At 40.4% G+C, this 20,375-nt stretch overlaps 4 protein-coding genes across 6 annotated transcripts in view; all 4 read right to left on the minus strand.

Moving 5' to 3' along the window:
• Window positions 1-20,375, minus strand: part of LOC309507668 (NAD(P)(+)--arginine ADP-ribosyltransferase 2-like) — a 246,493-nt gene that overhangs the window by 59,399 nt on the left and 166,719 nt on the right. The window lies entirely within an intron of this gene.
• Window positions 1-20,375, minus strand: part of LOC309507776 (T-cell ecto-ADP-ribosyltransferase 2-like) — a 169,009-nt gene that overhangs the window by 40,389 nt on the left and 108,245 nt on the right. The window lies entirely within an intron of this gene.
• Window positions 3,087-20,374, minus strand: LOC309507519 (uncharacterized protein). Of its 2 annotated transcripts, none has more exons than XM_082181764.1 (3): window positions 13,802-14,572; window positions 13,384-13,670; window positions 3,087-6,299 (listed from the first exon to the last, which is right to left on the minus strand). In XM_082181764.1, the coding sequence occupies exons 2-3, from the start codon at window positions 13,499-13,501 to the stop codon at window positions 5,191-5,193; spliced, it is 1,227 nt and encodes a 408-aa protein (XP_082037890.1). In that variant the 5' UTR covers window positions 13,502-13,670; window positions 13,802-14,572; the 3' UTR covers window positions 3,087-5,190. The 2 variants fall into 2 exon arrangements, with proteins under 2 accessions (XP_082037890.1, XP_082037889.1); XM_082181763.1 differs by lacking the exon at window positions 13,802-14,572 and adding an exon at window positions 20,253-20,374 and having other exon boundaries at window positions 4,236-6,299.
• On the minus strand, window positions 10,193-12,687 carry LOC309474719 (uncharacterized protein; the record flags this gene model as incomplete). Its single annotated transcript, XM_082137310.1, has 2 exons — window positions 12,128-12,687; window positions 10,193-11,532 (listed from the first exon to the last, which is right to left on the minus strand). Exons 1-2 carry the CDS (start codon window positions 12,567-12,569, stop codon window positions 10,193-10,195), a joined length of 1,782 nt encoding a protein of 593 aa, XP_081993436.1. The 5' UTR covers window positions 12,570-12,687.

Below are 20,375 nucleotides of genomic sequence, written 5' to 3' on the forward strand. Positions count from 1 at the left end.
ATCACGCTGTCTGTGAATGTCCTGACGCACACACACACACACACACACGACACACAGAAAGACTTGCGCCAGTATCGAGCGCACAGACAGCGTGCCAGAATCAGTTTTGCTGGGCAGTTCTCTTTCGCGCTTGAACGAATAACACACACATTTATGCCAAAATGTCACAGTATCCTCATAACAGAAAAGCAGTCTTAAATGAGTTAAATAAAGTCTTAAATGAACAAGAGTAAATTAGAAAATGAGATGCGTGAGATCCTGTCAGCAGCGGCAGATCTTAAAGTGACAGCAGCCACTAATTCTCTCTTTCAGTAAAGTTAACCAAAGAACAAAGGGAACAGAGAAAATCACTCAATGCTCTTGACTAAAGAACACTTGCAGCTTTAATAAGGTTTAATCTATATTTAATTGATAATTTATGCAGTGCGGACTATTTGATAACCTTATTCAATTTCTGTATATTTCATACCTGTTAGACAGGAAGGGCGCAGGTAAATATGACATTTATTTTTGGGTTTATGTGAGGATTGTTTTAAGTTCACTCACATTAAAAGTTGTTATCATTTTCAAAAGTCAAAAATAATTTTCATTGAGACATCAGTAAGGCAAGGCAAGGCAAGTTTATTTATATAGCACATTTCATACACAGTGGTAATTCAAAGTGCTTTACATAGAAGAAATAAAAATAATAAAAATAAATAAGAATAATTAAAATAGTTTAGAAAAATAAAATTAAATACAGTACAGTACAAACAGTCGGACGAACAGCGGCACAGTGCTCATTCAGTAAATGCATAGCTAAACAGATGTGTTTTGAGTCTGGATTTGAATGTGAATATTGTAGGAGCACATCTGATCTCTTCTGGAAGCTGGTTCCAGCTGCGGCTGGCATAATAGCTAAAAGCGGACTCGCCATGCTTAGAGTGAACCCTTGGTATTTCTAGCTGATATGATCCTAATGATCTGAGTGATCTGTTGGGTTTATATTCAGTGAGCATATCTGCAATGTATTGAGGTCCTAGGCCATTGAATGATTTATATACCAGTGATAATACTTTAAAATCAATCCTAAATCTAACTGGGAGCCAGTGTAAAGACCTGAGGACTGGTGTGATATGTTCATATTTTCTGGTTCTGCTCAGAATCCTGGCGGCAGCGTTCTGTATGAGCAGCAACTTTCTTATGGTCTTTTTGGGAAGGCCAGTGAGGAGTCCATTACAATAATCCACCCTGCTGGTGATGAAAGCATGAACAAGTTTCTCTAAGTCTTGTCTGGAAACAAAGCATCTAATTCTTGCAATATTTTTCAGATGATAGTATGCTGATTTAGTTATTGCTTTGACATGACAACTGAAACTAAGGTCTGACTCTAGTGTCACACCAAGATTCCTGACTTGATTTTTAGTTGTTTGACCCCTAGAGTGAAGGTATGCGTTCACCTTGAGAACTTCATCTTTGTTTCCAAATGCAATGACTTCAGTTTTGTCTTTGTTTAACTGAAGAAAGTTTTGGCAAATCCAACTGTTGACTTCATCAATGCATTGGCACAGGGAGTCAATGGGGCTGTAATCGTTAGGCGATAGGGCTAAGTAGATCTGTGTGTCATCTGCATAGCTGTGGTAAGCAATTTGGTTCTTTCTCATTATTTGGCTCAGTGGGAGCTCATGACTGAGCCATTATTTGGCTCAGTCATGTCATGGATGTCCACTCAGACTTATGGTCTCCTATACTCACATAATAACCTCTCCCATCTAAGTATGACCTGAACCATTTTAGGACTATCCCAGAAAGCCCCACCCAGTTTTCCAGCCTGTCAAGAAGTATGTTATGATCGACAGTGTCAAATGCAGCACTGAGGTTGAGTAGTACCAGCACTGATAATTTGCCTGAATCAGTATTTAAGCGAATATCGTTTATTATCTTTATGAGCGCTGTCTCTGTGCTGTCTGCTGTGGTGCGGTCGGAAACCAGATTGAAAATTGTCAAAGTATCCATTCGAGCATAAGAATTTGTTTAGCTGATTGAAGACAACTTTTTCAAGGATCTTGCCTATGAAAGGAAGATTTGGGATCGGTCTATAGTTGCTTAATATGGTCTTATCCAGATTGCTCTTTTTCAGGAGGGGCTTGACAACTGCAGTTTTCAGGGAGTTTGGAAAACTCCCAGAGAGAAGTGAGGCATTTACCACTTCTCAACTGTTTAACACACTTTTGAAAAAAGATGTGGGAAGTGTGTCAAGAGCGCAGGTTGATGTTTTAAGGTGCTGTACAGTTTCTTCCAAAATTTTGCCATCAATTTCTTTGAAATCAGATATAGTAAATACTTCCTCAGGCGGTCTGATCTGTCTGACCCCAGCGCAACTCAAGGATATGCTGATCACCTTTCTGATATTATAGATTTTCTCAGAGAAGGAAGCAAACTCACTGTACTTGCTGTCTGAGAGCATTTCACTGGGAATCTGGCTTGGGGGGGTTTGTCAGTCTCTCTACAGTAGCAAAAAGAGTGCGTGTGTTGTTTAAATTGCTGTTTATAATATTTGAGAAGAAAGTCTGTCTAGCTTTGCCTAGTTCCATTATTGAAAGCATGAAGGCTTTCTTTGTAGATGCTATGATGGACTACAAGTTTTGTCTTCCGCCACATGCGCTCAGCTTTTCTGCATTGTCTTCTCATATTTTGCACTGCTGTTGAGTTAGTTGCAGTAGCTATATTAATATCAGTGATACTGGCCTTCATTCATAAAAAGATGCCATTAAAGAATTATTTTAATATAATAATATATATACTGGCTTTATGTTGTTTCTACATTACAGTGGAAATTCAGTCTCACATTATTTAAATTTTATTTACACACAAAACATTAATGGTGAACATTTTTGACTTTATAAAATGATTCTCTCAAGTCTTGGCAAACGACGCTTATTAAACTTATTAAGAATTTTTTCTTATACATAGTTTAGTAGCCTTCTATATTCTTTTTGGCAGAATTTATCATTATAATCAACTTAATTATTTCCTGGATTTTGTATCACCATAGTCCATAAAGGTATGTAAATGCAGGAAATGGGATTAATTTTTTCCAGTGTCAGAGTCAGGATGGTACTTTAGCAAATAAGCCACTTCACTGGACATTAGTGAGTCATCTAATACACTGTGACTCACTGAAAAGTACATAAACATAGTTTTACATATGATACATTGTTATTATGAAGTTTGCCCTCAACGATAAACAGACAAGAAAATGATACAGCTATATTTTCATAGAATTGTATATTAAATAACTATGACAATATATCATTATTATATATTTTTTTTATAGAGTAGATAAGGATAGATAAATAAAACAAACAGTCAAGTAATAATAAACATAAAGAAAAACATCTCGTTACTTGTCTAAAGAAGAAAATATTGAATGTCTAAATAACCACAACGTGAAACAAGGCAAAAACACCACATGATAGTAAACGTTTATCTCAATAACCGCTGTTAAGCTGATAAAAAAATTACACTACATCTCCGTTAATGTAATTCTACATTTAAATAAAAGGTAAACCTATGCGGGAGAAAATAGCAACAAATGTTTTAGTTCGTTACTGATGTTAATGTACGTCTCAGTCAAAATTATTGTCTTTACCATTCAGAGACATCTTGATGTAGACGTCCATCCAACAACTCAACATCTTCACTTTCTAGCTCTGGTTCGGAGTCCGGCTCAAACATGTACGGTTGAATCCCATAGGTCGCGGCAGGGTCTGGTTCATTGACAACTTGCGCCATGATGTCAGTTTGTAATGATATGCTAAAGAGTTACCTGCGCTGTCAACCCCCCTCCTTCCTGCAACCAATCAACGCGCCCCTCATTTGCATTATTATAATGACCGTCCACGACAGCCAAAACATCGCATCAGATCTCGCGAGACAATAATGCCTTTAGAAATAAGCGTCTGAGGAGCTCTGTGTTTATTTTTTTTCCACTTTTTTTTTTTAGAAGTGCCTGAAAGACTATAATAGAGCGTTGGGTATCCAAGGTAACACGAGGTCATGACTCCTTTAAGCAGTGTGCGCGGAAGCTCCATAATTTCAAAAACCTATGTAGCATTTTTGCAGAAAGGCACCACTTACTACTCCTATTTACACTCAGGGAGCATTTCCCCAGGCATTCTTCAAGTAGGCCATCCCTTACGGAACAAAAATAAATGGGAATATACTGCAAAATATAATGCTATATATATATGTATGTGTTTATTAGCCTACATGTTTTGCCCTTTTGGAAATGACAACAGCTTGAGTTGACAGTATCTGGCCCCTAGGCGTGTCCACAACATCAAATCTGGCCCCCTTTAAAAAAAAGTGTGGACACCTCTGTTTTAAGTGAGAGTTGTGGTTTATAGAGAAGTGGACATTGTATTACATGTCGATTGGATCATTTGATTTAGCCAATCACACTTTTATATACAGTATTGTCATCAACCCATCTGTCTTGCTTAAAAACTTTTACATTAATATTTAATTTCTTCCACTGCAGGGTAGAAGACTCCAGCCCAGGAAGTTGACTAGGTCAGGTCCAGTCTTAGAAGAAAAATACAGTTCTGGGAGAAAAACAAAGCTCAGGAACCAAATTCGGGGGAATTTTAATAAAGCTTGAACAGGATTGATTTTTATGTTCAGAAAAGTGTTCACAAATTTTTTTTTTTACCTATTTAAAAAAAACAAACATTTTTATGCTGTGCTGTTTTGAAATTTAGTGTAAAAAGTTGTATGGCATTTTTGTGTCAAAAACGGTGTCTTCATTTTACAGTACACAAAATGAATGCCGTAATCCATATTACAGTAAATAATAAAATAATAAATAAAATATTTGTGGTGATGAAACAGTACTGTGATTATTACTGTAAAAATGTTTACGGTATTTTTAAAGTTACTGCGATTAAATTTACAGTAAGCATACTGTGAAATAAACTACAGAAACTTACTTGCTAATTGCTGCCAGCAAGTTACTGTGCATTTCACAGTTTTCTGTTTACAGTGCAGCAACGAGTATGTCATGATCACAGCAGAGAGAGACGAGATGAAGAGTTACAAGAACACAGCTGAAGAGTTTGATCAAACTAAATACTGCAAACGTGGTTTCTCCACTGTATGGATCTTCATGTGTATCTTCAGGTGACTTTTAAAAGAGAAACTCTTTCCACACTAATCACACGTGTGCGGCTTCTCTCTGCTGTGGATCCTCTCATGTGTTTTCAGATGTGCTGACTGACTGAATCTCTTGTCACAGTGTGAACACTTGAAAGGTTTTTCTCCAGTGTGGATCCTCTCATGTCTTTTCAGATGTTGTGACAGACTGAATCTCTTGTCACAGTGTGAACACTTGTAAGGTTTTTCTCCACTGTGGATCCTCTCATGTCTTTTCAGATGTTGTGACAGACTGAATCTCTTGTCGCAGTGTGAACACTTGTTAGGTTTTTCTCCAGTGTGAATTCTCTGGTGCAGTTTTAAACAGTTCACTGAAATAAAAGTCTTCTCACACTCAAAGCACACGTACTCTCTTACACCAGAATGAGTTTTCTCATGTCTTTGTAAAGATTTCAGCACTGAAAAACTCTTTCCACATACAGAACATGAATGTGGCTTCTCCTTTGTATGAACTGTCAGGTGTGTCTTCAGGTCTGATTCCCAAGGAAATGTTTTTCCACATTGATCACATGTGACCGGCTTCTCTCCAGTGTGGATCTTCATGTGTTCTTTAAGGGATGATGATTGCTTGAAACTCTTCCCACATTGATCACATGTAACCGGCTTCTCTCTGGTGTGGATCCTCATGTGAACAGTAAGGGATGATGATTGCGTGAAACTCTTCCCACATTGATCACATGTGAACGGCTTCTCTCCAGTGTGAACTCTCCTATGCACATCAAGATACTGTTTGCATGTAAAACTCTTCCCGCATTGATCACATGTGAACGGCTTCTGTCCAGTGTGGATCCTCATGTGAACAGTAAGGGATGATGATTGCTTGAAACTCCTCCCACATTGATCACATGTGAACGGCTTCTGTCCAGTGTGAACTCTCATGTGAGTCTCATGATTATGTTTGTTTGTGAAACTCTTTCCACACTGAGTGCAGGTTGTAGATTTCTTGGCTCTTCTTTTCTTTAAAAATTTGCTTTTAGTCTTTGAGCGACTCAAAAGTTTTTCTCCAGGTTTGACATGATGTTTCTCCTCCTTCACTTCACTCAGTTCTACACTCTCCTCCTTCACTTCACTCAGTTCTTCACTCTCCTCCTTCACTTCCATCAGGTCTGAAATGAAAGAAAAAAGTTTGATTCTATTTTCAGCAAATCAAAAAATTCAAAAACAGAAATATGAAGTGAAAAGCCATGAGCCCTGATGTAATCACTTTCCAAATTTTGTATTTTTGTAAATTAATTATACGTCCCTGAAACTTTTCATGAATGAGGAACACTGATATTCCAATTATTATTTTAAAAACATTATAGGCACACATCCTATCTCTCTGTAGTGAAAACTATTAAATAAATGTGATCAATAACGCTCCTCCTTGAACTGCCACCTTACCGTGGTGGAGGGGTTTGAGTACCTGAATGACCCTAGGAGCTATGTTGTCTGGGGCTATATGTCCCTGGTAGGGTCTCCCAAGGCAAACAGGTCCTAGGTGACGGGTCAGACTAAGAGCGGTTCAAAAACCCTTTATGATGCCAATAAATTCGAGGACCGTGACGTCGCCCGGCATGGCGCAGCCGGGGCCCCACCCTGGAGCCAGGCCCGGGGTTGGGGCTTGTATGCGAGCGCCTGGTGGGGTCCGGCCGGGCTCAGCCCGAAGGAGCGACGTGGGGCCACCCTCCCGTGGAGGGACCGTAAGGGGCTGGTGCTTAGTGGATCGGGCGGCAGTCGAAGGCGGGGGCCTCGACAACCCGATCCCTGGACACGGAATCTAGCTCTAGGGACATGGAACGTCACCTCTCTGGCGGGGAAGGAGCCTGAGATTGTGCGTGATGTTCAGAGATTCCGACTAGAGATAGTTGGGATCACCTCCACGCACGGCTTGGGCTCTGGAACCACACTCCTTGAGAGAGGATGGACACTTCACCACTCTGGAGTTGCCCATGGTGAGAGGCAGCGGGCTGATCTGATCTGAACCCAAGTGGTGTTCTGTTATTGGACTTCTGTGCTAGTTACGGCTTGTCCATAACGAACACCATGTTCAAGCATAAGGGTGTCCATCAGTGCACATGGCACCAGGACACCCTAGGCCGGAGGTCGATGATCGACTTTGTGTTTGTTCATCTGACCTCCGGCTGTATGTCTTGGACACTCGGGTGAAGAGAGGGGCGGAGCTGTCAACTGATCACCAACTGGTGGTGAGTTGGATCCGATGGCGGGGGAGGAAGCTGGACAGACTCGGCAGACCCAAACGTACTGTGAGGGTCTGTTGGGAACGTTTGGCTGAATCCCCTGTCAGAGAGATCTTCAACTTCCACCTCCGGCAGAGCTTCGACCAGATCCCGAGGGAGTCTGGAGATATTGAGTCTGAGTGGACCATGTTTCTCCACCTCCATTGTCAACGCGGCCACTCTGAGATGTGGCCGTAAGGTCTCCGGTGCCTGTCGAGGCGGCAATCCCCGAACCCGGAGGTGGACACCGGAAGTAAGGGATGCCGTTAAGTTGAAGAAGGAGTCCTATCGGGCCTGGCTGGCTTGTGGGACTCCTGAGGCAGCTGACAGGTACCGAGAGGCCAAGCGGACTGCAGCCCGGGTGGTTGTGGAGGCAAAAAATCGGGCTTGGGAGGAGTTCGGTGAGGCCATAGAGAAGGACTATCGGTCGGCCTCGAAGAGATTCTGGCAAACCGTCCGGCGCCTCAGGAGGGGGAAGCAGTGCCCTACCAACACTGTTTACAGTGGAGGTGGGCAGCTGTTGACCTCGACTGGGGATGTCATCGGATGGTGGAAGGAATACTTCGAGGATCTCCTCAATCCCACCATCACATCTTCCATTGAGGAAGCAGAGGCTGAGGGCTCAGAGGTGGACTCGTCCATCACCCGGGATGAAGTCACCGAGGTAGTCAAGAAACTCCTCGGTGGCAAGGCACCAGGGGTGGATGAGATCCGCCCAGAATACCTCAAGTCTCTGGATGTTGTGGGGCTGTCTTGGCTGACACGCCTCTGTGGTTTGCCCGCTTCAGGTTGGTGGAGAGTTCCTGCCTCAAGTGGAGGAGTTCAAGTATCTTAGGGTCTTGTTCATGAGTGAGGGAAGGATGGAACGGGAGATTGACAGACGGATCGGTGCAGCCTCTGCAGTAATGCGGTCGCTGTACCGGTCCGATTTACCGGTCAATCTACGTTCCTACTCTCACCTATGGTCATGAGCTGTGGGTCATGACCGAAAGGACAAGATCCCGGATACAGGCGGCCGAAACGAGCTTTCTCCGCAGGGTGGCTGGGAGATCCCTTAGAGATAGGGTGAGAAGCTTGGTCACTCGGGAAGAGCTAAGAGTAGAGCCGCTGCTCCTCCACATCGAGAGGGACCAGCTGAGGTGGCTCGGGCATCTTTTCCGGATGCCTCCTGGACGCCTTCCCAGGAAGGTGTTCTGGGCATGTCCCACCGGGAGGAGACCCCGGGGAAGACCTAGGACACGCTGGAGGGACTATGTCTCCCGGCTGGCCTGGGAACGCCTCGGTGTCCCCCCCGGAAGAGCTGGAGGAAGTGTCTAGGGAGAGGGAAGTCTGGGTATCCCTGCTTAGATTGCTGCCCCCCGCGACCCGGCCCCGGATAAGCGGAAGAAGATGGATGGATGGATGGATGGATGACCAATAACAAGATAATATAACGTGATATTATCATTAAAACATACAATACTGCCATATTTTACACTGATATTTAATTTGTTACTAAACTTTTGAACTCATTAAGGGCCGGCCACACTAGACTTCTCCTTCCATTGAGTTCCCACTGCAAAAAAAATGCTGTAAAATTTACAGAAACTTACTGGCAATTTTGGTAGCCAGTAAACCTGTAAATTTACAAGAGTACCGTAAACCATAAACTACAATTGAGGAGCTCTTTTCCAAAACGGGATAAATCCATTTCAGTAATTTTCAGGAAAATTAATTTTTTTACCTAGAGTCTAGGTCCTAGACCCACACATTTTGTGAATATTCAATTTATCCTGTTAAAAAGGTTTTTTTGGCTCAGTCTGAACATGTTGAACAATGATTATTAAATCAAACAACAATATTGTTGATGATAAATTCAAAGTTTATTTATTTATTTTTTCAAAACGCTATAAATCCATCAATTTTTGGAAAAAAATGATGGTTTGTCTTTTAAAAAACAAACAAACAAGAGAACATGCAACATATAATCAGGTACTCATAGTATAAATGAATATAAATTAAATAAGTGCAAATGCATGAAATAAATAAAAGCCAAATTAAATAAATAGTAAAATAAAATAAATAGCAAAAATAAAATAAATATTTCCAGTGACATGTTCTAATATTGTCCACCACATAAAACAAATAATTTAAAAATAACACACATACAAATACCAGTCCTTAAATACAACAATGTTAAAAATACATTCAAATCATTTAGTAACACATTTAGGCTAATAGTCATTCGATGGCGAACCTGAATAAAGTAATAGTTTTTTTTTTTTTTTTTTTTTTTTTTTTTTAAGTTATTAAGTAATACATTTAGAGTCATTTTTAGTAAAGTGTCAAACCTGTAACAAGTAGGACCAATATGTCCACTATATATGCATGAAAAAAAAAATATATATTAAAAATATTCAATAATGATAACGATATTCAATAGGCAAGTCAGTCAGTAATAAATTAAAATAAATACAAACATTGACAATTCAGTAAAGTGTTGAACCCTAGAGTGTGAGAGTCTTTTTTTTTTGGTGTAATGTGTCAAGTCTATAACAAGTAGGACCAATTTGTCCAACAAATATGCATGAAAAACATGCAATATTCAATAATGCATTCAATAGTGCAATACATTCAGTAAGGCATACAGTAAAGTGTCGAACCTGTAAAACAGTTGTCTGCTATACATAAAAAAAAATTAAAAAATCACATAGTGTCTGTGTGTGAGATGTGCTTTGAGTGTGTGAGAGGACAGAGAGAGAGAGAGAGAGAGAGAGAGAGAGAGTGTGTGTGTGTGTGGATCACTCATCATCACTCAGGCCTGCATTGTCAGTCACCTGATATAGTGCATCATCATAAAAAGCCCTCACAGCATCAGACACACCTATTGCTCCTAATAGTGCCAGCACATCTCTCTTTTTTGCGGCCTTAACAGAGCTTTGCTTTTGAAGTACTTCAGGTTTCAGGTCAGCCCACCGCTTGCCCCGCTTTAACACACTATGGAAACAATACTCCCCATTGTAAGTCGTCTTTACACCCACCTTGTTGGTACTCAAGTCAAGCATTCGTGCTTCACTGATTTTAAAGCTCCTCTGAGCCTTAACACAGTCTTTTGAGGCTGACCTGTAATCAAACGCCTCCCAGTCTGTGCCATAAACATGAACGTTGCCAAATTGCTGCAGGATGGCGTGGTATTCCTGTGGTAGCAGAATTGTGTCCATTTTCCTGATCTTCTGCTCAATTCTGCCAAAGACTCGGTCTGCAGGGAGATAACTGTGGCCCCGTACTGGAAAGGTGTGCTCTATGCCAAGGTTGGGGAAAAGCTGCCGAAGTTCCATCAGCATGGACACCATGCTCATGTTCTTGTTCTGCCCAAAACAAGAGTCGCTGAACAGCCGAAGCCCCCTGGATCTGCTGACTTTGTCCTGAAGTTGAACCTTGAGGCAGTAATTCAGCGCAGAAGCAATCATATTGCTGTCTTTGCTACCCTCATTCTCCTGCCACACATACAGATGGACATCATCTTTTTCCTGGAAACTGTTCTCCCCATGGTGCACAACCACACCAAACAGGTACAGATACATCTGGCGTGAGTAATAGGCCTGTCCTATCGCGGTTTTTGGAAGCACCAGGTTTTGCATCATATCAAAACAGAGGGTCACATGACCTTCAGCAACCCTGCCTAACATGTCATAAAAAACGCGCGCTCTGTGACGATGCAAGATGAATGATGCTGATTCCATCCTCTTCTCTGTTTCAGTAAGGTTTGGGTCTGTAATCCTGATCTTGTACTTGGCACAATCAGCGCATGCATCTGTAGCTGGGTGACCGAAGCCAAGATTGAATTCCTTGGAAAACACAGAGTAATAGAGGGAATAGCTGGTTTGAGCATGGCTCTGAGCCTCAAAGAGCTCATGCATCTTGTGCACATTCAGGTCACTGGGGAGATACTTGCGGCCTGGTGCTCCTCTCCGGCCATAATGGCTGGCCCTGCAGGTGAAAGACTGTATGTGCTCAACAATGAATTGCCTTCTCCTTGCATGCTCCTCACTGTGTCGTGCACCACCTCTTCTCTCTGGGCGAGCCTCAGCAGTCTCAGCGTAATATTGAGCCACCCGGGACACATGGCCTTTGCCGATGCCTGTGAAAGAAAATTATTTAGATTGTCATATACATTGGAGCCAGTATGAAATAAACAGAATTACACACAACTAACTTGCTATTACTCCCTCCCCCTTTCAGTTTTCTCCTTAGCAGGGGTTAGGAACTGCGTTTGCTTAACATATCACCTTTCACACACACATCTCTCTCTCTCTCAATAAGCTTTATTGGCATAAAAAAATTAAATAATAATAATACATTTTGTATTGCCAAAGCATCAAAACCTCATTGAAAATATGTGTGTGAGCCCTGCTCTATAGCAATGACATACCATGTAACAACAACATAATGTCCAATCATACGTAACAACAATCACATCTTTGCACATATCCCTGCACTGTTTACTGGCCGCATTTTGTACTTTTGCACTATCATCACTACACACAATCTACCATAGCACCTTATCATGGTCAGTGTATCAAAGGCCAGTCTATCTATCAGTAGGCTAGTAGAACTATTCAGTACTTTTAATGTCACGTTAGCAGGCTTCTTTACAGGAAAATATCTTTATCGAGAGGGGGAAACCTACAAAACGGTAGTATACTAATCAATTCTGAAACGAAAGTTGTACTCACCAAACACTTTTATGAAGGTCGCCTTGCAAACGGGCACTTTCTCCGGATGTCTGTTGCACAAAAGACTGTACTTAACAGATACGTTCCGGTCTTTTTGTTTGTTAATGTCCTGGACTTTCGGACGCTTCCTTGTCACTTGCGTGATGTCCAGGAGATGAAGTATGGCCTGGTCCTGGTCAACCTTGTTTTGTTTTTCATAAAAATAGTTGAAATTTACCATCAGATCGTCCGGCGACAGCCTCTCGGCCTGACAGAAACCTTTGGCGGCAGCTTTGTGTTGACATCCCACTGTTGGTATTAACGCGCCACCCGAGTGACGAACCTTCTTTTTTTGTTGTTTTTTGTGATTTTCTTTGTCCAGTCTGCGTTTTCTACCCCCAGGTGTAGGTCTCACTGGCTCATCGAGGCCATCAAAAGTGTTCCTACAGTTTAAAGCACTCATTTTGAGGAATGAATGAACATAAACAAAGTAACAAACCTCTGTTCAGATCGCCGCCTATTTGGATTGCGTAGAATGCTCACCGAATTCTGATTGGTTGAGAGGATATATCCCGTTTAGGCTAAAACTAGGTTTGGCGCTTATCTCGTTTGGGAAAGAAACTGCATCTTGCAGTACATTTTCAACAAGTAAATATAGCGATTTGCTGAAACGTTGATGGAGCAGTGAATAGGTTCAGTACACAGCAAAATGACTTGACAAACTAATTTTTTTTTAAATGGCGTTTATCCCGTTTTGGAAAAGAGCTCCTCAATTATACTGTAAAACCAACAAACCAAGAGCAGCTGTGAATTTACAGTTCTTTACTGTAATCTTAACAGTACGTTAATAATATCATGCACTGAATTAAAACCCGAGTTAACTAATTTAATTTGAGGAAACTGATTACTAAAAATTGGTTAATTGCCATTAAATATTTATACTGAGAAACTTCACATGCTGAAAGTCTAGACTGACCGCGGCTTTTCTCTTAACTTGTTGAGCTGTTTATTGCTAAAATAATTATAATAATAACTATATTGAAAAATGTCTAAAATATTGGCAACACTGTTTCAAAAAATAGTTGAACCATATATAAATATAACAAAAAAGTGCTAAAATAATATTTATGACTTTTACTGACCATTTGTTGAAAACAAACAAGAACATTTTGTACCATTTCATAGTTCAACTGTTTGTCTAAATGTGATGAAGTGCTTGAATGTTTCTAACATGAATGTTCTTCAGCATCATGAATGAATGAAGAATAAACACCAACCTCTTTGTTCTTCAGTATCTTCAGTGTGTTTCATTCTGCAGGGTTCTGGATCACTCATGTCCTCACTTTCCTCTTTAATAAACTCAGTCTTTACAGATATCAGCTCTTCCTGATGCATTGCTGCTCGTCTTCACTTGTAGCCGATGGGAATATTCCAGCATTTATTGGTGAATTTATGTGGGAGGAGCTTCATTGATGATGAGATTGTTGTGGGAGGAGCTTCACTGATGATGAATTGCAGTGGGAGGAGCTTCACTGATGATGTGACTGCTGTGGGAGGAGCTGATCTGCAAATATCAAAAACATATCAGTTACTGAGTTTGTTTTTGTACTAAATATCACATCTAAGCATTTATGCCTGTTTGTCTGTCTATTGTGAAGTAACTGATGCTAATTCACAACTCCTTTTATTACTAACCTGAACATTATCCTGCTTCTTCATTAAAATTAAGCATGGGTGAAGATGCATCGCGATTCTCTCTCCAACTATTCTGGATCGATTCTGAACTTAGTTTTTAACCTCAGACTCACTCACTCACACACACACACACACACACACACACACACACACACACACACACACACACACACACACACACACACACACACACACACACACACACACACACACACACACACACACACACACACACTCGAACCATCCATAGAATAATCTTTCATGAAGGTTGGAAAGGTTGAAGCGAATTACAAGGACATCCGCAGGCTTGATTGCACAGGATATGCCATATTAGTTGCTTGCACAGGATACTTGATTGCACAGGATAAATTAATAAATTTCAATTAAATGTTTCAATTGTAAATATTTTAAAAAGTATTAATAATTACACATGTGATTAAATAAAAAAAGATTTAAATTTTCAAGTTGGTAAACTAATTAATTAATTAGAAAAAAAGTAATCGGATTGTGACTCTCAGAATCGGATCGGATTCGTGAGGTGCCTAAAGATTCCCACCCCTAATGAAAATATAGCAGATATCTAGAAATACAGAAAAGAACACAAATGTATTGTAATTTCAAAAATAAATATTAATAATGGTCAGAAAAACATGCATATTTGTAACCAACAGATAAGTCTTAGACCAGTGAAATGAGCTTAAAGTGTCAATTTACAGGAGATGTGAAGACATCAGCATAATAAATGAGGTGAAAACAGGAACTATTGACATGAAATGGGTAGAACTATTTACTGCCCTATACGACAGTTATCAGTTTAAAAGTATACATGTGAATTTAATGTGGGACAATGGCCTTCATCATCACAGTATGCTAATATATGCAGGGAATCGTCATTATGCAGATTGAGGACTGATGTGTCCTCCAAAAAAAAAAAAAGTTCCAAACTCCACAGAACCGCTGCGTGAAAACACGTGGTGTTTTCTTACTGAACGAATCAGTAGCCTATTCATTCGATTCACATGACGTCACTGTAGCTTTGCGCCGCCATCTTTGCGACCGCCGGTCTCAGTAATGCCTGCAATATGTTGTGCAGTTGGCTGCAACAACAGCCGAAAGAGGAACCCTGAACTGGTATTTTATTCTATACCAAAAGAAGAGAGAAGAGATTATCATTTATTTAAAAGACTTGAAGTCTCATGTTGGTTTGTGGTTAATTATATTTCCATTATACTCTCAGTGGCCAACATTAACGTTATACAGACAGATATCGACAGATAATGTTTTGTCTTCATTTTATTGTTGGATCTGTTTAAATGCACTTTATCATGGTAAGTTAGTAAGATTTGGGGTTATTTTGAACATAACTGCCTGTCTGTCTGTCTGTTAGTTAATACCTACCTAAATCTAATAAATATTTTTCTGAAGTTCATAAAGATATTGTCTTCATCACATGCGCTTTAGATATTATTTTGTGTAAGTAACGTTAACGTTAGCTCTGCAGACGATGCATAATCTCAGCCTTGAAATGCATATTAAAGGACTAGTTCTTCCAAAAATGATAATTCTGCCGTCATTAACTCACCTTCATGTGCAAATCCTTAAGTTTACTTTCCGTGGAAGACAAAGGGACATTTTTGAATATGTAGCCTAATGGAGACTCTTCTTGTCGATGTAATGAAAGTGAATGAGTAACATTAGCCTACTGGGGGCTGTCACGCAAAAAAATAAAAAAATAAAAGACAAAAAAAACATCACAAAAGTATCATAAAAGTGATCTAATACGACTCGTCCGTTATATTAATATCGTTATTTATTCATATGATAGCTTTATGTGACGAACAAACTGCAATTTAAGTCGTTATATTATAATCACTGATGAGCTTTACCTCTTGATAGCTTTTAATCGCAACCGAATCATTCAAAAAGATTCGACTCAAAAGATTCTTTCATTTCGATATTTGTGTGTATTAAACCTTCTCTCTGTAATTGAAAATCCGTTCTTTCGGACAGATATGGCAGTCTTTTATGATATTCGGCTGATGTGTCTGGCTGTGCTGATGCTGGTGTCTCTCTGGACTCTGCCAGTGCTGCTGTTCGGATTAGATAGATTCATTCGTGCCAGCCGAACAGCTGCAGATTCATAGATTCATTCATGACATCGCCTCGACTCTCATGAAAGCGCGCCATGAAGCTCTATGACTTAAGTATTTCTATATCATGAAAGGCCAATTGGGGCAAGCCTGGGGCAGATAATAATGGACTAAAGAAAACTGGGGGTAACAAATAAGGATCGGAGCCTAAAATAGAATTTTTCTCCAGTTATCTCTGTCTCTCTCTCTCATTCAAATGGGCAGTTTGGGCGGCCATACCGGGCGAGTCGGTCGCAAATATGGCGGCGTTCTATTTGTAGTGACGTAGGTGGCATCTATGAATTTGCACCAATCGTCTGAGTTAATGATTGAACTCACTCGTTGAGACGGTGGCTTGGCACCACTTACTGGCTGTTTTAGTTTCATATTTAAACGTATAATTTTCTCGATTCTATCATTTCATATTTAAATGATAGAGCCACCGTCTTAACGAGTGAGTTCAATCATTAACTCAGACGATTCGTGCAAATAGGCAACTGATTCGTTCAGTAAGAAAACACCACGTGTTTTCACGCAGCGGTTCTGTGGAGTTTGGAACTTTTTTTTTCTTAAGAAACAGCAAAAAAGAAAGAAAAAGTATTTTTCAACTCTCTTCCCGTGTGATAGTATATCATATTATGTTATATAATAAAATGATCACATTCATAGGCTTTTTTTTACACCATTTTTTATTGAGGCATTTATTTATTCATTTTGTTGTTGTTTGCGAGGTGGCAGAAGAAAGTTTTCTTAAACACTTAAAGGGATACTTCAGGATTTACCATTAAGCTTTGTATTAGTAGAAAACCTGTAGTATTTTTGAATTACCGTGCTTTTTACCCTCATATCCCCCTGAGATGAGAGATTTATGTATTTTTTGTCTGGAAAAAATCCTCAGATGACGCAAAAATCGTCATTTCGCATCATCGGAGGATTTTTTGGCCAGAGGCTAAAGACTACAGCCAGTAGGAGGGTCTGTCCCACATATTTTCAACCTGCCCATAGAGGGTGGGATCTCACTCACAGAATGTACACATAGGATCAAGCTAAACTAACAGGCTCTTGTTCTGTGGAGAAAGCTGAGTATTAGGAGAAAGCTGAGTAGTAGGGGTTACCATACTCTTTTTCCCGGACATGTCCGGCCGTCGAGATCGTCCAAAATGTCCGGGATTCGGCTTTTGCTTTCTGCAGTCGCCATTCATTGTTTACATGCACACCTTTTGTTTCAATCTAACTGAATTCATTCCGATTGGTGAATCTGAATGTAGTGTTTACATGAACGCTAAACAAGTGATCGGTTGATGTGCGTTTTAACATTGCTAAGAAAATTCCCGCTCCTCCGTGAGAGATACGAGACCGGTGCGTCTCAGTAATCACGCCACCGGCCTCGCGCCGTTCTCCCGCGCCCCTCAGCCTCGTCCTGCTCGCCACAGTAAACATAATGAATGGCGACTGTAGAACGCAAAAGCCGAATCCCGGACATTTTGGGCGATCTCGAAATCCCGGGCAAACTCGTCACGGAGACTCACTAGTAGCCTAGCCTTGTTGTTTTGAACTGCGCTCTCTTATCGGTAGGCGTGACTTGGGAGTGGCCTCCTAGGGCAGTGAAGCAAGTGCATTCTGGGAGTTGTTGTCTTTCATCCACATAAGCCAAAAATACATTTTCTGGCTTTTCTCAGTCTAGAAAGCTTCAAATTCAAAAATTATTTCACATTTCTTCTACATAAATGACCCATTTTAAACACACATTCATCTTTCCAGAGGTGAAGTATCCCTTTAAGAAAGTGTTTTCTTACTGAACAAATCGTCTGAGTAATGATTGAACTCACTCGTTAAGACGGTGGCTCGGCACCACCTACTGGCTGTTTTAGTTTCATATTTAAACGTATAATTTCATCGATTCTATCATTTCATATTTAAATATTCAAAATGTTATATTAAAATTTGTATCTCATAACATTATTTATGCAATTGTAATTGCATCGATGGTTTGCTCCTCTGCATTAACAGTCTGTGTAAATAATATCTATTGCCATTCAGAGTCAGCGTCTGCACGTCCCACATCTGCAGTGCGAAGATGGATTTTGTTGAAACTGATTTTATTTTAGGTACTAGTAACAGGCCTATAGTAGTGCCTTATTAACTGAATTGATCAGTTAAAATTAAGAACTTATAGGCTACATGAAAATGCATATAGCCTACTATTTGATAAGGTTTTTAAAAATGCCCCAATAAATCAATTTATAGCGGAAAAATCACCTCTTTATGGAAAAGTTTGTTTCTGTTGCTGTCAACATTGGCTTTGGAATATACATTAAAAATGCAGTTTGCTTCTGTGTACGGATCCACAATGCATGGCATAAAATGTGGTTAGTGGATAATTTGATGCGCTTCCGTCAGTTCCGTGTCAAAGTGTCTGTTATCAGTGGATTCTGTTCATGTGTGCCCAGACATTTGAGAAATCCCGACCAGCTGATGTTTTACGGCCATGTCCGGAATAAAGAGTAGGCCTATGTATGGTAAACCAATACAGTTAGGGTGATATTAAAGGACATAAACCCAGAGGGCCCACGTCACTCCTCTGTTCATCTCTCTGCACTGGCTACCTCTCGCTGCTCGCATCAAGTTCAAGGCACTGACGCTTGCTTACAGAACTATCACAGGCTCAGCTCCCTCCTACTTTCACTCACTCCTACGAGTCTACATCCCTACCAGACACCTACGATCGGTCAACGAGCGACGTCTCGTGGTTCCATCACAGAAAGCCACAAAATCACTTTCCAGAACATTCTCATTCACAGTTCCATGCTGGTGGAACGCTCTCCCCACCCTCATCCGGAATGCAGAATCCCTGACAACATTCAAAAGACAGCTGAAAACAAATCTCTTCCGTGAGCACTTAACCTTATATAAAAAAATATATATAAAAAAATAAATAAATACCTGAACTTTGTATTTTGAGCACTTCTTGCGTTGTTGTTGCTTTTGCCTCTTTATGATGACTCGCTGAATTTAGTCCTAATTTGTAAGTCGCTTTGGATAAAGGCGTCTGCTAAATGACTAAATGTAAACCGTGAAATAAGATTTTGGCCATATTGCCCATCTCTAAGTCATTTATTTCCTGCGTAACCTGTAAAGTCCATAGACAGTAAGAAGTGGACAGAGCCATCTCATGGGAACTCAATTGAGACAAGTGAAGCCCATTTTTAGCGATTTTTTAGGACTTCCGTTCCTGACGCGCAGACTCAAACCGAGCTTGACGACGTAGATGTGACGTGAGCAACCCATCTGTCTTCTAGTGGCTGTGTCATGAGAAATCTGAATCATTCCCTTCCAAATCTTGCAGAGACGGAGAGCGTGAGTAGGAGGTATCCACGAGCTAGGAGCAGGAGAAACTATTCTGATTAATTATTTTGTCATTTTGCCTCCACGTCTCCCCGATTGCCCGCGAGCTTCTCCTCCTGTCCATACGGTAATCTCTATACTGTGCGACAGAGAGTCTATGACGTGGCTATGACGCAATCGTTAGCCTACTTTTACAAAAACTGCTTCTACGGGGCCATAACATAAGCTACAAGGTAATGGAGCATTTTATACATTGTCGTGTTTCTTTAGAAATAAATAATTGACAAATGGAGTCTTTAAACGCCTAAGATGTGAAGTTATTCGCTGTCAAAGTGACGCCAAAATGAATGGGAGTCAATGGGGTGCTAACAGCAGGTGAAGTTCTGCTACAAGATGGTGGCACGCGGCCGGCTTCAACTTCCGGTCGACTTCCTTCCCGCTTGGTAAAGTCACGTCCACAAACCTCTTGCGTATTGTTTGGTCACACCACAAGGTGTCACTGTGGCCTCAATCAAAGCTTCAGCACTGCCACTCTGAGCTCAATTGCTATGTCTGAGGTAAAACACGCCGCCCTCATCAGCATACGGAGCAATAAATGAATGAATAAATAAATGTAGACATAAATACATATATACATAAATAAAAGTGGAAATAAATAAATGCATAAATAAATGAATTTTTACATTTCTTTGCATATTTATTTATTTATGTATTTATTCATTTTTAATTTCTGCATGTTTGGTCCTCCATACTCATTCTCCTTCAACTGGTTTTTGATCCTATTATTGGTTCAAAATAGCACTGTAAGCCTTCAAGACTTAAAAAATATAGTGTTTTCAGCATCTCTGTTAAAGGGTTGATCAGCTTTTTTCGAAGGCTTGATTGTGTTTATGGGGTGCAGTCTAACATGTTCATGCTTCATGCTTCATTTAAAAAAAAAAAAAAAAAAAAAACGCATTATTTTTCATATAACTTACCTTTATTCTACACCGCTGTGTCCCTTCCATAGGTCCCTTCCATAGACAGTATATAAACGGTCCCTTCTCGTAACCCGGTCTGTTGATTTCCTGGTAGCCTCTCCCTCAGAAACACACGACGGG

Source organism: Leuciscus leuciscus (assembly GCF_965113295.1).
Source record: "Leuciscus leuciscus genome assembly, chromosome: 1".
In the NCBI taxonomy this organism is placed as follows: Eukaryota; Metazoa; Chordata; class Actinopteri; order Cypriniformes; family Leuciscidae; genus Leuciscus; species Leuciscus leuciscus.